Below are 17,417 nucleotides of genomic sequence, written 5' to 3'. Positions count from 1 at the left end.
CATTTAGCAAGAGTCATTTTATTCTAGTCTTGAATTTTACCCTAGGTAGGACACACTACAGAGTACATTACTTTTTGCCACTCATCCATCACTGCAGTTCTTTTTTCACCTGATTTCTTCAGGGTTAAGTCAATGTGGGTGGTTTTGTCGCCACTGAAGAAGGGAGTAATCACAGGGGACTTCTTCTTGGCTGAATAGATGCAAAAGCTTTTTAAAAATTGTACTAGAAACATTTAGAGCAGTGGTTTCTTTGTCATGATGCACTTCAAGAAGGCAAGCAGAAATTATAAGCCCCACTCTAAACTCATTTAGAGTTTAGATTTTCATATTTTCTTAATAAAAGGCTCATATTTCCATCCAACAAAGTGAACTGATTTTTCTTTTTTGTACCACTGTTTTTTTCCAAACTTGGTTTTAAACCACCATCTCAGATAAGGATAAATTACACCATCTTGTGGATATATAGAGAGCTCTAAATTTGGTTTGATGTCTGTTTGGTTCTAAGTGTAATCAATGTTTCCACTGAGAAGACACTTGGGTTAAAAAAAAAAAACAACTAACCAACAAAAACAAGCATGATATAAACCTCTGCAGAGTCTTTATAATATGCACTATATGAATGCTGTGTAGTTAGCATTTTTTAAAGACTTTATATCTGAGATAAAATTTTTCATCTGTCTCTCAGCATGGCTGAAAAGAATGCTCATCTCATATACCTGTAATTTACTGTTGTGTCTACATTTATACCTGAAATGCATATTTAGGAACTCACAGCTATTTTCATACATGCAAATTTAAGAAAATTTTGAAAACTGTGATTTGTCAAGGTCTCTTCCAACTGATGAGATCACCTACATGTCATAATAGAATTTTAATCAGAAGTCCACCTGATGAGTCACAGAATGCTTCACAGACTTAAGCAGAGCATCCTATAGAGATTATTTCACACATACTTGATCATAGTTTCATGGGAAATTTAAGTACCAGAGATAAAATGTAGTTTAGGTAAATGTTTGGTAGCCATGCTGTTAATGCCACTTTGCCTGGAGGATGGAAAAGAGAGGGAATGCTATTGAAGACACTGTCATCTGTGGTCATTAGCTGTTCAGGAGCTTGTTTGTTAGTTTTATTTCTATTGATGGTGCTTCTAGCCCTGCAGTGACTCCAAATGCCATCTAATTTAGATTTTAATGATTTGTTCATCATCCAGCTTCATCATTACTGAGGGACTCCCATGCTAATGATGCAAAAAGACTGTGGCAGAAGCTTTCCTTCCAAATTATACAATGGAATACCATACATATAGATGGGAACTACAAGCCTACTTGTACCCCAGTTTCTGTCAAAGTACAAAATTTTCAGGAAATACCCCATTTCCAGTTTGAGGGAGCTATATTTGAATGGCAACTGGTGATTAATTGTCTAGTTTATTGTGTGAATCCTGTAAGGGAAAAATGTGGCAGTATTCCATTACTACCTTCCTATGAGATGCCCTAATGGTTTCAAATATTTTATCTAGACTGAGCAATAAAACCTTCAGTCACTGTTTTTTCTTAATGTGAAAGGAAAATCACATCTGTTACATGGTGTGAAACTGAAACTTCCCTGTTAGACATCTAGAAAAATACTTTGGCCCAGTAAGATTTTTGTTTCTCAGTGCTGTCAGTACAGCTGGGCTGGACGAGCTGTTGGGGGTGTATTCCCAATGTATTTAGACTGCTTTCAGAAAATAACTTGTAGGGTGTCACAAAACGAATGCAGCTTTTGGTGCTCTGTCTTGCACACACCTTCCCTTTCCCTGAGAGTCCCACTAGACAGTGTGTCAGATACAGAGTGGTACATTGTAATTGCTGCTAAAAAGCCTTGGATATAAAAAAGCCCTGAGTAATGTGTTTACTATGTACTGTACTAGCAAGCTGCCTATGTGCAAGATATTCTGCTCTGATGTTATAAAAGGCATGCATTTTTAAGGCACTGTCAGACATTTCTAAGCCTGTTCCCCATCTGTGTATATGTCATATTGCTGATCTGCTAATGCATAGTAACACTAAGAAATTCCCACCATGTCAAGATAACCCCAACAGAAATATGACATTTTCATATGGGGCCTTTGATGTGCTTTCTTTCTTTCAAAACTTAGCATCTTTATCATGTTTGGAAATTTTTCGACAGTGTTTCAGGGCTCTCATCAAAACAATAAAGAAAAGAAAATTTAATTTTAATGGTCATGGTATATAGAATGCACAGGTACTACTTTGAGATATGTATGAGATCAAATGAAGGGTCCCTCTGCCTTCCTAAGATGCTGGAGACAGTAGGCCTAGCTGTACCTGGTATGGCTATAAAACCTGGTCTTAAAATTCATGCTACCTTTCATAGAACACTGTCTGCTATAGTGCAGTAGATATATACAGCATTATCTGTAATTAAACTTTCAAAGCACTTTTATACTATAAAATCATGTGTGAAGTAGAGGCAGGAAAAGAGAAAAATGTTCTAGGTTTTGGTTGTTCAGCTGGGTTTTTCTGGTGTTGGGTTTTTTTTAAGCTGCTGCCTATTCTGTTTAATCTTTCTCTTATCTACCTCTAAGTTTTATGGAAAGCTTTGAGTTGTAACAGTCCCATTCAAATTTGAGTACAAAAGGAATAAACCAGATGGAAAAAAAATAACTGGTGCCAAGATAAACATCTTTTTCTTATGACTTTCAAATGCAAAATTTTGGGAGCTGAAAAATGGTTAAAAGGCCATCTTCAGACCAGTTCAGGGAAAATGGATTTGATCTGTCCTGCTAATGTTGGTTCTAAGATTGGAGGTTTATGCAGATCATCAACTGGACTACTTTTATACTATTCCTATCTTGATATTTTAGAATGTCTTTTTCTGTGATTTATTTCATAAAATATGACTTGAAAGTCATGGTATATATAGCTTGGGTGTAATAATATATGTATATGTGATTTTAAAATTAATGACCTTTGTATTTGGAATTGTATCTGCTATATCAGACCTGCTTAATTTTTCTGGATTAGGCTTAAGATGTGCATTTTAAGTATATGGAACATTTTTTTAATCTCTGAAGCTACAATGTTTATATAAAAGCCATAATGTTTATATAAAGCCACACATGTCCTGTAGCAAGTTGTAAATATTATAGCAATTACAAAGATAATTTTGTAATGAAAAAATCCTGTTCATTTTATATTATTGTGTTTCCCTCATAGTGCTGCAGATAATGTAATATTTAATTACATAATTCAGAATGGCTTAATGGTTTTTCATTGAGGTCTGGTTTCACATCAGCTATACAAGTAACACTTTTTATGAAACTCAGATTCTAAAATTTGACTTACTCTGTAGAATCTCTTTTGGTTTTGAGCAACTGTATATGAACTTAGTGCTACTGTATTTTTAAATTTGAATATTCAGTCATGATCATAATGCAGCATAGTTATCTTGGGTAAATGTTACATGTATATGTACATCAGTATAAAGACATCAGTGTATGAATATGGTTGGGTCTCCTGCTACCACAAACCAAATTATGCTTTTCTTCAATGCCAATTTCTTATTAAGAGAATCAGTAGGAACTAGTAAAGCTGATGGATGGTAGCAGGATTGAAGAATATACTGAATCAGATCATGTGCATTTTTCTCTGTGTTATTCTGACTTCTGGTTCTTTAAGAAAATGCTTTTTAGCAGGTTAACTTTTAGAGGTGGAAACTTAATTGTTTTTGGGGTTTCTTTTCAACAAAATAAAACCATGGAGAGGTGAAAATGTCAGGCTTTGTAGAAAGCACCCAAATATGCTGCCTGAGCTGCTAAAACAAAGAGTTCTGCACCAGGAGCTCTAGCTGGGGTGATTTTCTCACATTTTTGAATGGTGTCCTAATTTCATTATGCTGATGAATGCTTGCAACATCATTCTAGCTTCAGGCTTTGTTGGTAAGCTTTGCCTATTTTTAGGCTGTGTCATTCAAATGTTTACAAAATATCGACCATTCACTTCAAACAAGTGAAGCTGACAGTCAGAAATTCACACTTCCAGTTCTGTAACACATCATTTTTAACAAAATAAAATTCTATACCTGGGTAGAAAGCAACATAACTTCCTTTGTTTTAAGAGCTGATGATTTAGCTGGGCAAAGAGCTCAAGAATGCAGTCATACATGTTTGAATGTTTTGCATTATTTTGATTCCTATCCCCTTCAGTCCTGCCATCTAATGCCATTGTTTTTGCTGGGAAAAGGTACTGAGGTTTTGACTTCTGAAGTGGATTCATTGTGTATCTCACAAAATTAATTAGAAGGTCTTGATTTTTGTGTGAAGATGCAGAAAATAAAAGTCAGCTTAGGACATTACTGAAACATATTTGGCAAATCTATAGTAGTGTTTAAACATAAAATGAGCTAGCATGAATTAAAAAGAAAAAGAAACAAATACATATAGACAGTGGTAGCACTTGAAGTGGTAGCACAAAGTTTGTTCTCAAAATTGAATGTTTTAAGTACTCTCATTATATATAATAGCACAAAATTGCTGTAAAAATCTCCTGTTTCTAGGTGCTGGTCTCTACATACATTTGTTGATTTGTTTATTTAATACCAAGTTACTCAATGCCTTGAATTCTCTGTTTCTATGTTACAGGTCTGTTACCACAGCTATTAGGAGTAGCACCAGAGAAGGCCATAAAACTTACTGTAAGTTTGTAAATGGATTTTTTTCACATTTTTCCACATTGTAAAATGCAGCAAATTAAAATTAACAACTGTTAATATCTGACTTGTGAACAGTACAGGTGGTATACAAGTCTCATCCAGAGGTGTACATGTAAATTTTAAGAATCTTACTGAAAACTTACATTTGGACTCACTCCAAAATAGAACAAGCTCATTCAACTTGTTCAGCTCACCTGCTTGTTTGCAAGTAGCATAGGCCTTTGGTTTCACTTCTTAGCATATCAGAGTAGTTACTTTTTGGAGGGCTTTTGTTTTTGTATCTCCACGTGGTTACTGTATACATGATTCCAGTGCAATAGGAGATAGATAATATGAGCATGTTGGTAAGACAGGAACTTGTTTGTGTACTTCTGTAATTTTGTTATTTCTTAAGTGTTTGTAAGGCACTTAAGGATTTCTTATTATAATCCAATCATAATATATTGTTTATTCACTGATAAGACAGTATTCATCAAAGCGAGCAGTATGCATTTTAAAAAAAAGGCACATAATGCTTTTTGCCATTGTGTTAATTTTAATTTTTTATTAATTTGACACCTCTAAAATATTAATGTATTTTATCATTTTCTGATATTAAAAATTACATTATTAGCAATTATCTTTATCTTTTGAATAATAAGTATTTGAATTATACTGCAAATTCTTGTTAGAAGGAAGAACATAGCTTTAGAATATTTAATATAAAATCTAAGACTTTGATTTCTTTGGTATCTTGTAGTTTGGTAGCTTAGTAGATATATTTACATTTTCATTTGCACAGAATTTGCAGCTGATGAGTGTTTTCTCTGACCTTTTAATTTATCAGCTTTCATAAATGTTTGTCTTTTAAGGTTAATGATTTTGTGAGAGATAAGTTCAGGGCTAAAGATGGATCTGTCCCACTGGCTGCAGAAATTCTTGCTGGTGGCTGTGTAAGTATCTTTAATTTCCTTCATATGACATTCATGAAAGTGCAGTTCATAAGATTAATTGTGTGGACTAAGGCTTCTGTTTAACCACAGATCCGGTTCAAGAGCAGACTCTGCTAGAGCATCTCAGTTCTTTCCTAGATAGGCCAGCTGTTCTTGATGAAAGGGTAAATGTTCCTGTGCATCGTGCCTTTTAACTGCGCTCTCTAATTCTCACAGCTTAGAGTTTGTTTCCTTAATCAAGAATGTGTCTTTATTCATGTTGGCTGTAGCTTATGGCCTAAAGAGGATTCATGCTAACCTTTCCAGAAGTTAATAATTAGTTACTACTTTGTGGCACCCACTCTACCACGTCACTTCTTTCCTGATGTGTTATTGCACCCACTAATTTTCACTTTTTGCAGTGGTACTGGCTTTTTGAAATGGCAAAGACTGCTCATGCTTCTTTGAGTTCGTAGCAGACGTAGGCTGTGTAATGTTAACTCAGAGCATAATGCATTCCTGAATGTAGGCTGTATTTAAAACCCACTAAGATTTTAAGAGTGTTTTCCGTGCACAAAGTAGTATCTTAATGAACAACTGGCGCATTACCGCGTAAATGATAATACTTCACTACTTGGTCTAGTTCTGTCTGTTCATATTACAGCTTACTGTATCTGGTGTATTGATTTGTTCAAGCAAATGTAAATACTTTAGGTAAAATGAATAGTTGTTCAAAGACCAGTGCATTTTGCAGATAAAGAGCGCTGTTTATTTAAAACAGCTTTGATCACTGGGGCAGAGCAATGTTGGTGTATTTTTAATCTATCTTTGTTTCTGCTGTCATAAGACAGATGAGGTCACGTTTTCAAGCAGCTTCTACCTGTGTCAAAAACTACAGTGAGCAGCAACTTAAATAAAAATGCTTGCATCTTAACCTCAGTAGGTGCAGAGATTTGTGCTGTGTGTGCTTGCAGAAAGTGAACTACGATTATCTGAGCCTCAGGGTGCAGTGCCTCGCTTGCATTGCAGGCTGAGAAGCCCTGGCTTTCTGTAATTCTCAGGAGATGGGGCAGGATTTGGCTGCTGTCTCACTGCTCCTTCTGTTTGATCACTGACCTGTTGTAGACTGCCAGGTAGGATCCCCTTGTTCTGTAACTTTAGGAGCATTCAGGGAAGAAAAAAAGAAGGGGAGGGAGAGAAGAATGTGGGTCTCTAAAGCCCTAAATAAAAAGCATGCTGTAAATGAAGGGAAAATGCAATAAAGCGCTTGCAGAGTAAAAAGTATTTGCCCCTTACGCTAATAAAAAGTCTCATGAACATAGCAGCCATAGAGAATTCTGCAAAATTTTCATTTAAAATGTCATTTGATCTAGAGTTTTTATTTTACAGACTACTGTGAATTTTTTAATGCAGTACAAAAAGCACTCTTTACAGAGACCTGTCATTCATGAGAATGCTGCAGCAAGCTTTTTGCCAGCAGTTCATTGTAAACTAAGGATCTGCTTTAAGAGATAGGTGGTTTGAGATGTATTTTAAATGTACTGTAAATGTTGGTTTGTCCTAAATTTTTATTAACAGTGAGATGCTGCATGAAGGTGTAGCAGTAGACGTGCAGTGGCAGAATGCCCTGAGTTTTCTTTTAACTGCAGTGCTCCTTAAGGGCATAGTTTGGTGCCAGGTAGATGGGTTGCAACTTGTCTCTTCTGCAGGTGGTCTTTGGGTTCTTTTGTAATTTTAAACCCAATTCAGACTAGTAACAGAGCCTCTCATTATCAGTGGTTCCTAGGGTTTTTGGGGTGAATTTTTCTGTCATGGTGTAAATATATGTGTTAAATATGAGATGCCAAAAACATGCTTTTTCCTCTAGTTTTCAAAATTGTATTGGTCCAACTTTTAGTCCCCGTTTAAGCCATCGTGAAACCTGTGATTTCATTGTGGAAGCAGCACGGACAGTGCTGAATGCTCGAAAATTGTCACTCTTGGATTTTTACCTCATTTCACAATGTAGTAATTGCTTATGTGGGAGGCAAGAAGACAGGAGGGCATGATGTGTTAAAGTCTAAAAAGGGGAAGACAACTAAGATTAATTTTCTAAGACTTCTGCCCTATCACCTTTCCACGTTCTACGTCTAATTCTCAGCTGGGATTGTGTTACAAACACAGATTTAAATTTTTCTTCTTCAGTGCTTCTGTTTTCTTGGAGTGTATTCATTGCTTATGCAAGAGCTGAGTGCTGGGATGCATGCTAGTTTGTAATGTTTTAAATAGCAGCCCTGTGAATATGGTATAGTAATAATACCTAGGAAAGGGAGGACAAGCAGATATTTGGATAGGTTGGGTTGTTCAGTTACACAAAGGGCTTTGAAGGGGTCAGTATCACCTGAGTAGCTCCACTCTGCTGTTTGCCCAACCATTGCCAGGCATTGACTTTTAAGTCTCCAAGGAGTTCACTTTGCATCATAATTACTGTGAATTAGTACACATGGCTGACTTTTGCACTTGTAACTAAAGCTGATTGTTTCATTGAACAAGTCTTTTTCTGTTTTGTAAACTGTTTTCTCTCCTAAAAAAAAAGAAAGAAGAAAAGAAGAAAATAGATCTTTTATTTCATGACCTTGTGACACTTAATTCAGTTAACAGCCTATTTCATAGCTTTTTATTACGTGAAGATGAAAGCGATAGGTTGGTTGAGATTTTTTTTTGAGACCCCCAAGAATACAATTAAAAGTACAACCTTTATACTTAAGGAAGGCTGTTATGTAAATTACTAACACAAGATTTCCATCTCCTTCGTTTGTAAGAAATTTTCCTAATGACTATAGTATTTGTTACCCATAAAAATGCATGTAGCTTTCAGATTTGCACAATGCCTGACACCCACCATGATCTCTGATCTCTGCTGTGCATTTTGGACTCTCATCACTCATGCAAATCCTACATAACCCTTATCATTATGAGTCTAGTGAAAATCTTCAGTTTCAAGGCATGGTGTAATGATGCTGTAGAGCTAAGATCTGCTGAGCATCTAAACCACAAAGCTGACTTAACCTTATTGAATTAAAATGGACACATATATGCTGGGTTTGATTTCTGCTAATGCTATAACTTACCTTCGGAATTTCTTAATAAAAGGATGTGTAACCTGTAAGTATTATACTATAATTTTTTTTTTATAGTGGCAATAATATTGAAATTTCTGGAAGCTTTATTTCATGGCCTTTTACTTGATTTTATATTTCAAATAAAAAATAATTTTATAATTTTATCTTTTAAATAAAAAATAATTTTAAGTCATATCAAGTTTAGCTGCTTGGTTTTTTAATCTTAATTCGCTTACAAGCATCTGTTGAAAGTAACCTGATTTTTTTAATATAACAGTATATATTCTTACTTTTTTGAGTTATATTAACACATGGAAAACTCTCTTTGTAAAGGTGTCATAAATACTATATTTGGGCTTTTGAGACATTACCTTTAATTGTAACTTTTTAGGTGAGACAGTCGTTTTGCTCAGTACCTTAAATAAAGCAGTTCAACATTTAATGAAAAATTTACGTTTGTGTAACTGGGAAGGAGATGCAAATATGCAAAATAAAGAGGGATATAAAGCATAAAAGAATACAAAGAAAAACAGAAGAAGGATTATAGCATGACTAAAGGAATTGCTATATAATGTACGTTGCCTTGTCTGCATATATTAACACAATGATGTCGGTAAATAGGGGCGTAATTTTCAGCAAGAAAAGAAAACTACATTTTGCTTTATTAACCTTTCCTTCTGCTCTCCCCTCTCCTTCTGAGCACAGTCTTTTCCTTCCCAGCTGCTCAGTATGTGCTCACTATTAGCCAGCTTAAATCATGTAGCACAGTACAACTACAGATCCCATACAGATCTGATTTTGTTTAAATTGTCAAGGCAATTTTGGGCATATTTCGAGAGACTTTATAAGAATCAAAATAAAGTTAAAATGCATCGAACCTGCTCGGGCAGCCTCAGCTCTGCTATGGAACATAAAAATTAGATATGGTTAACATCGAGTGCAAAATCTTGCCCAGAATTAATTTTTATACAGGAATGTGATGTGAAATTCCATGTGAATTGTGCCAAATAACAGATCCAGTGCAAATAGTTTTATTAAGCTACTTAAAACATTTATTTTATGTTTCAGAGAGTAATAAAGATAAGTCCACGTCTGAGCTACATTTTCTTTGTGGCATTGCAGTGGAGACAGAGGGTGTATAAACTGCAATTCCCACATTTAGATCTCTTACTTTGAAAAATTCAGACATTTGGAAGTTGTGGACTAAAGGAGACTGAAGGTGCCATTCTTGGTTTCATTATTATGAAACCTAAATATGTTTACATTCAACTATATTTGGCAAGGAAAGCTGAGCTATGGGTAAAGTTAAACTGTACAGTATATATGCCAGGGAAAAAAATACCTGCATGTATATCTGGGAAAAAAGAAAGAAGCAAACAATTGCTGTCACACAGAAAAGTTTTGGTCTAGTTTATTGAGCTAGATAAATGAAGATGGTCATCTTGATGACTGCTCTTATGACCTTTGACAGCAAAAGGCTTGTGTCTCTTGAATGCTTAGCAGATTTCTTCTCAGAGGTCTGTTCTCCCTGTGGCTGGACATCCATTACTTTCAAGGAGAGTTCTACCTGCTTGTGGATATCCAACTTTCACATCTGCTTTAAGGAAAACTTCAGAATCTCCTAATACATGCTTTTTTCCCTTGATTAAATTTAAAGCTGTTTTTCGTGCATAAAATTGATGTTGTTCAATAAATTATTTAGATTTAAATTCTGTTTAACATAATTAATGTAATGTAACGGAATATACTATAATTAATTAGGTGTTTTTAAAGTGTAGTAGTGTTCTCTGAACCACTGTAATTGTGGTTATTTTCAGCATGCTGAAAATCATTTAAACTAATCATAAATTTTTGGTTAAAAAACCCCAGCTAGATCTGGACTTAAATTTTATTTCACATTTGCAAACTCACTCTTTTCAGCACTGCTCTGTTTTAAATGAGAGTAGAGTCTTTAATTGACTCTACTCTTTAAAAATTGATAAATTTTCATCTAATTTTAGACTTAAGCCTTATGATGAGGTTTGGGAAGGCAACACATAGTAACATGATAGCCTTTTCCAAGAAGTTGTACCAAAGGCTGGGAAAGTTGCTGATGTAAAGTTCCTGCTTCTCTTTGGCCTCACCCCATATTTCCTTGCAGGTTTGGATGTTTTTAAAACAACAGTTTGCTGAAATTTTCATCCAGTCATACCTACTTAAACTGGTCTTTCCCTAAATCAGTAATGAATTTTGCAGAACTTGATTTCTTTTAGTTTTGAATTTTCCTTTTGCATTAGTTAATCTACTTTAAACTTTTTTTCACAAAAAGTATTTTTCCATAACAAATAAGAGATACTTTCCCATTTTGCTTTCCCTCTCTTCTTTCTTTTCATTTCCTTTCTGCCTGAAAAAGAGAGAGACAGAAAATTTTTCAAACTTTTTTCAAACTGTAAAACAAGGAGGGATGTCTAGGTGTAGGTTGATAGTTTTCTGGTTCCAGAACCAAACAATTTTGAATGCTTAATAAGTCCATTTTTTCCCAACAAACTTACTTAATATTAATTCAATATGAATCTTATTATTTTTTTTTCTCCTGTTACATTAGAAATAATGACTGCAAAGTTTTACATGAATGCACACTGTGGTTTAACACATGGATTTGTTTTGACAATTATATTTTATTACATGTCCCTTTCTCCTTTTACTTCTTCTTTTACTGGCAGTAAAATATTACAGTGTTTACCAGTGAAGGTTCAAAAAAAACCCCAAATCCAAAAAGAAAGGCTCAAACTCAAATCAGGAATTAAATCTAGCTTTCTGTGAGAAAAAGGAAGATATTTATGATGTCACAGTAATTTATGATGTGACCAAGAAATAATGGGTCACAGTTTTAATACAGCTACCATGCCTTAGGACTTGAAAGGTCTGTAAATCATTAAATGATTCTACAGCTAGTCAAAATAGACAAGTAGAGCAGACAGAGCCAAACATTAACAGATTTGACAGGTCTGTAAGTTAATTGCTTTTATAATGCCAATCAAGTAGGCTCCACTTTGATTTTTTGGCTAGGCTTCTGAGAAGTGAATTACCTATAACGTGGAAAATATCCACAATTTTAATTTTTTTTTTCCCATTGCAGACTTGGTCCGTGCTTATAAACAAACCATACTCCTGTTTGTTTCTGTTTAGCCAGGTCATTAATATTCTATTGTAGGACACTCCTCACAACGTGTATCTGAGTCTTGGAAATCCAATGCAGTAGCAGGAATGTACTTCTGTTCAGACTAATTGCAATTCTATTTATGAGCACTTTTATGTGAGGATTTGACAGAGCTTGCTTTACATTTTATGTACATTTGGACATTAACAAGACTGTGATTCTAGCAGTGTTCATTGTTTGAGCTGCACAAAGTAAAACCTCAGCCAGACCAAGGGAAGGCTGTCCTCAGAAGACAAGAAAGATTAGCTAGAGAAAAACAGAATTCTGCCTGAGCAGCATGAAAGCTGTTTCTGTGATAGGCTGATCAGGGTAGTGAAAAGCAGATGATTGAGGGCTCAGGAAATCTTGTGATCTGAAGAAAAGGTATTTACTATATGAACTCCCATTGCTAAAGAGCATTATCAGAATGCTGTGTAGATAGGACCACAAATGAGAGAACACAAAATAGTATGAGATGGCTTGTCTAGATTTTTGAGGCCTGGCTTTATGGAATGAAAAGGTAGCACAGAACCAAGCTTTTGAGAACCCAGTGTGCTTGGTTCCTGACATACAGTACCACAAAATTATGGTGGTCACCTTTGAGATCTGTAAGAAAAACAGTCATTTTGGACTGCTGTCTTTTACTTGGCAGCTTTTCTGGTAACAGGAGAGTCCCTAGGGAAATCCCCTCTACAGCAGTTTGGCATAATTCATCTAATGCTCTTGGGGACCTACTGCCATACAAACACAAAAACTTCTAGAGGTAGTTTGAAGCACTGGAGTAAATCTGGCTTCTAAGCTTTGTTCTGTTGTAGAGTTGGTATGTGGTTTTGTGGTAAATCATTGAACAGTTCTGTGCCTTAGTTGCCCTTTATTGTACAATGAGGATGGTAATTCTTCCATTCTTGAAATCATTGGTACATTTTTAATTTAATTTTTTTATGACAATGAGCAATCTTTATTTAGTGTCTGTAATTTAGGAACCTTGACTTTAATTAGGATTAATGGATGCTATGAAATGCACAGGAAAACAAGCTGCATCTGGAAACTTAAAAGGAGTAAGGGCTTGGGACAGAGTATGATATGCAGTAGGACTGAATATGATAAATAGTTGACTAAAAATCTTGGAATTTACACCTCCTTGTCTTTTGTAGATTAAACAAGTAACCAAGACATTGTGGACAATTTCTTTTGCAGAGGTTGATTTTTGGTAATTGTATAATATATTGCTTATGTATTTTTATGATTGCCATTAATTGCCATAATTGCTATCCCTGGGTGATATTGTTGAAAAACATTAACACTGTAATAGCTGTAGTAATCCTTTCTTCATCTATGAAACCATAAAAGGGGATATATGATAAGTTGGATGGGATGCAGAAGAAAGATCTAGGCTGACCCTAAAAGCTGTTACTGAGAGCAGGAAGGGGAGCTACAATTTGAAATAGATAATAAGGTTAATTAGAGGAGCAAGAACATTTGATGGTCAGTAGCACTGAAAGGAAAAAGAATCTAGTACTTTCTTCTGGAATGGAAAACACAGAATTTCCTTCTTTAATTGCAAGCTGTATTCTCTTCAGAACATACACAAAGCTCTCAAATGGAGATGTGAAAGCCCGAGGAGAGTTGTGTCTGGTGTGCTCATTTCTTAGTTAATCTCATAAGGACACAAAAAGCAGTTGTATTAAAAAGAACAGGAATTTCTTCTCTCAGTGTAATGAGGGGGTGAAAAACTGTTTATTTTCCAGCAAATTTATTTCTGAGCGATTTGAACACAAAGAAATAGAAAACATTTTGACTTCTTAAACTGAAATACTGTTAAATGCTTGTTACTAAACCAATTTATTTTTTTTTAATTACAGAGTAGGCTTTATTTCTCCATGGACAAAAAAAAACCCAACCAATCCTCAACTATTTCTACTTCTTCCTTCTGTTCAGTAAAGTAGGAAAGTAGCAGGAGACATGATAGACAGTACTGTCTTACTGTGCAAGACTATACTGCCATCGAGAGGTGTTGGGTGATATCATACCAATTGCAGAGTTGAAGAACCGCAAAAATGGGGAAAAACCCAGCTTCTTTTTAAAAATGCACACGTGTTTGGGTGCATAGCTAGCTGACTTTGTTAAAGCACATTTAAAGGCATGCACGTTTCTAGTTATGCATGTATGAATTGTTCTTGGATGACAGTGATATTTCCCTTTTATTTTCTTGCTGTAAATCAAACAACCATAAGTGCCTGTGATTAGGTCAAATGTTAAATTCTTTCAGAATAATATGGGCCCTTTGAGATAATTATCTATGCAGTACCTCTGGTTATCTATGCCTATAAATATCTCAAAACTGTAGTTTTTACTTTAATCACATGATAATAACTGGAAAGTAATATATTTACTTATACAGTCAGATCATTTGTTTAAAAAATGATTGGAAGATGTGATAAGGAGTTCAGAGTGGAGGGGTAGTCAGGTTTGTAACTTCAGAAAAAATTGTGTTACTGGGAACCATCTGTATTAAACATTTGATGTATTTGATTTTTCTGACACTCAGTGGAGAAATCATTAAGCTTGAGCAACCTAAGCTTAAATGGTGTTTATTCGGGACAAAGAAAAAAAGTACTTTTCAAATTCTTCCCTTTGGGAGTATATTTAAAAATCTTATAATTAAGTACATTTTTGACTGCAAAAACTATCAAACCAGAAGGCACTATTCTTCAACTTTTGGCCAAACAAAATGAATGAACAGGGTGATACAATGTGCTGAGGATGTTTTGTCTGTTTTTTTTTTTTTCCAATACCAGTTCATACCAGTACCTTGAAAAGACTGGGAAAAAAAAACCAGATTGATAAGATTTCTTTCATTGCATTCACTATGCAAAAATTGAGAAGGGAGACAGAAGCTGTACTATTGTGATTCAAGCTACTGATTTGGAGATGAGGATATCTGGAGACTCTTACAAGTTGTGAATGTTTGAGCAGGGAGGAAATGCACACACTGGTCATACAATTAAACTGTCTGCCTCAAAACCCCTTCTTGTAAAACCAGATTCATTGTACTTTCCTCACAGAAGCACTGGGAGGAAATAAATAAATATTTATGAGATGCTTGCATTACTGTGATGATGAATAACACAATAGGAGTTACCAGAACTAGATAAGCAAGAAATCATTTCATTAGAGAGTACAGTAGCCATCTCCGGTTTGCTTCCCCCCCATTTTGAGGGCAAGGAGCTGCAGTTACCAGCACAGATGCTCAAATAACAAAATGATCAAAGCTCCCCACCGAGCAACTGTACTTGTTACCACTGGAACTGCCTCTGCTCAGGCTGATAAACCAGCCTTCCTCTGCATCACGAGGCAGGCAGGTGGTAGAAACCCTCCTACTGAGACCTCTGTCAGGTATTGTCTGCCTCGTGGCTTTCAGTTATTCACCGTTTGATTTTTGGAGTATATCTTAGATCAAATTCAGAGCATGGCACAGGCTGTTCAGGGAGTTCTGGGGTAGTATCTGGACAGTCTGGAAACACTTCACTGGAAATGACCAGTGGCTCTCTTCAAACCTGCTGTGTGGGCAGCAAAATTGATAATCCTTTTAGTGTTGTGTGGTGCATGCAGGTCTCTGTTTTAAAACTTTGAATGTAGCGAGCTTGGTTGCATGAAGTGGGTAAATAATAGTATCTGTGTTTTTTAATAGCAAGCTGAAGCAGAGGAAGTCCTATGTGATTTAGCCAGAGCAGCAAATGTCTAATGCTGGAAGTGTCTACACAGCCAGGCTGGACATGCAGACATAGGCATTTATATGCACTTCCTAGCACCTGAAGTACTTCCCATCTGTTTGTGTTGAAATTATATTGTATTGAAATAATTTGCCTTTATTCTCCTTTAAAATCAGAGATATCATTCTACTTCCTTTCTTTATAATGGCATTCACTTATAAACATTTTTATAGATTTTTAAATTGTTCCATGTTTTGGTTCACTAATAGTAATAATAATACTAATTTTGTACTTATACTTAATTTTGTTGTAATCTTTTAAAATTTAATATGGTTTTCCTGTAGTGAAAATTAAAGGAACATTTCTCATGGAGTCATGGCACAATGAACTGCAGGAATATCATACTGAGGGAATGCAGTTTAATTCTGCTAGTAGATCAATTGATATGAGTTTTTAAGTAATGTGTTTTAGAGAATGGCTCTTGTATAAGAAACTTGCAAATGAACATTATCACCTGCAATTCAGATTTTATCATTTTAAAGAAGAAAATATATATGTTGGTACGGGGGAATGCTAATAATTGTAATATCTACACCAAGATTTTTATTATATAGGAATATGCAATTCGTCTAAGAACCTTTCCAGGATTCTTTTTTATTTATTTTGAGACTTAGCAAGATGAGTAGACAAGTAAAAGAAAGATTTTTTTTTTGTTTTGAATGCTTACTTGCTTAACATGTTCCAGTTTAAGTGTGAAACTTAAAGCAGCATATGTGCTAAATAATTTATCAGTCTAATTTTTGATGGCAACAAGAATAGCAGTTTTATATATACCAGGATTCTGGTTTGGTAAAAGCAGTTAAATTAAATTATGCCAATTTGAAAGTCAAAACCAGTTGAGTTACACAAGAGTATGCTTTTCCTGGTCAAAATAGGAAACACTTGGGATATTTTGGGGGTTATGTAAAGACTTTAATTTGTAGCCACATTGTATATGCTCACTCCAAGTGGTAGGCAAGAATAGTTGTTCATGTGATTTGCCATTTCTTCAGCACATTATTTGAACCATATTACTGTGCATATTTTTTATTTTCAATGATAGTTAATCTCTACAATTAATTCTTTTAACACTAGGATAATTTTAAAAATACATGCACATAGTGTTTGCATACTAGACATCACTACATGCAAATGCTTTTTAAATGGTTATTTTATTTTAGTCATTGCCTTCTAGAACAAAATAGTTGTTTTCTTGTAGGGAGGACGAGGGTTGCCCTTTGCATAATTTGTGTGATTTGAGAATGTAAAGAAGAGCAGAGCTGTCATGCCACAGAATTACATACTTAACAGAAGTTAGAATGACATTTTGTTGAATTTGAGCCAGAAGGAGTTTGAATGAATATTTTTTTAATACACTTAGGTAATCTTCACATTACCTTTTTTTCTGGTTGTATATTTTTAGCTCAGGATCTGTCAGTGTAGCTGAAAGGTTATGCCCTAAGTTACATATGATGAATGAGATGAACTTTATGAGAACCAGAGGGAGTCCAAAATGCTTGCCACCATTGTGTTTTAAAGCAGACTTTCAGAATCAATTGAGTGTTGTCTTCCCAGCGAATGAAGACTGACACATTGAAAACATTTAGTGGTTCTTGATTAATAGAATCCTTCTTGATTAATAGAATCAGTCTCTAGACCTTTTCTTTAATGCCTGGTACCTAAATAATGATGTAGAGTTCAGATTCTTGAATCAAACAGCATTTAATGACACTGAAACTGGTAGTTCAGAGGATTTTTT

The 17,417-nt window shown here is 35.0% G+C and overlaps 1 protein-coding gene across 2 annotated transcripts in view; it reads left to right on the top strand.

Moving 5' to 3' along the window:
• Positions 1 to 17,417, top strand: part of SLC25A13 (solute carrier family 25 member 13) — a 99,018-nt gene that overhangs the window by 64,347 nt on the left and 17,254 nt on the right. For both annotated transcript variants that reach the window (XM_066553579.1, XM_066553573.1), the window contains 2 exons: positions 4,646 to 4,698; positions 5,568 to 5,648. In XM_066553579.1, coding sequence (XP_066409676.1) covers positions 4,646 to 4,698; positions 5,568 to 5,648 — 134 coding nt within the window. The remainder of the gene's footprint in view (positions 1 to 4,645; positions 4,699 to 5,567; positions 5,649 to 17,417) is intronic.

The sequence above is a fragment of the Molothrus aeneus genome, chromosome 1 (genome assembly GCF_037042795.1).
Source record: "Molothrus aeneus isolate 106 chromosome 1, BPBGC_Maene_1.0, whole genome shotgun sequence".
Classification (NCBI taxonomy): Eukaryota; Metazoa; Chordata; class Aves; order Passeriformes; family Icteridae; genus Molothrus; species Molothrus aeneus.
This window is presented reverse-complemented; position numbering and strand designations above follow the sequence as displayed.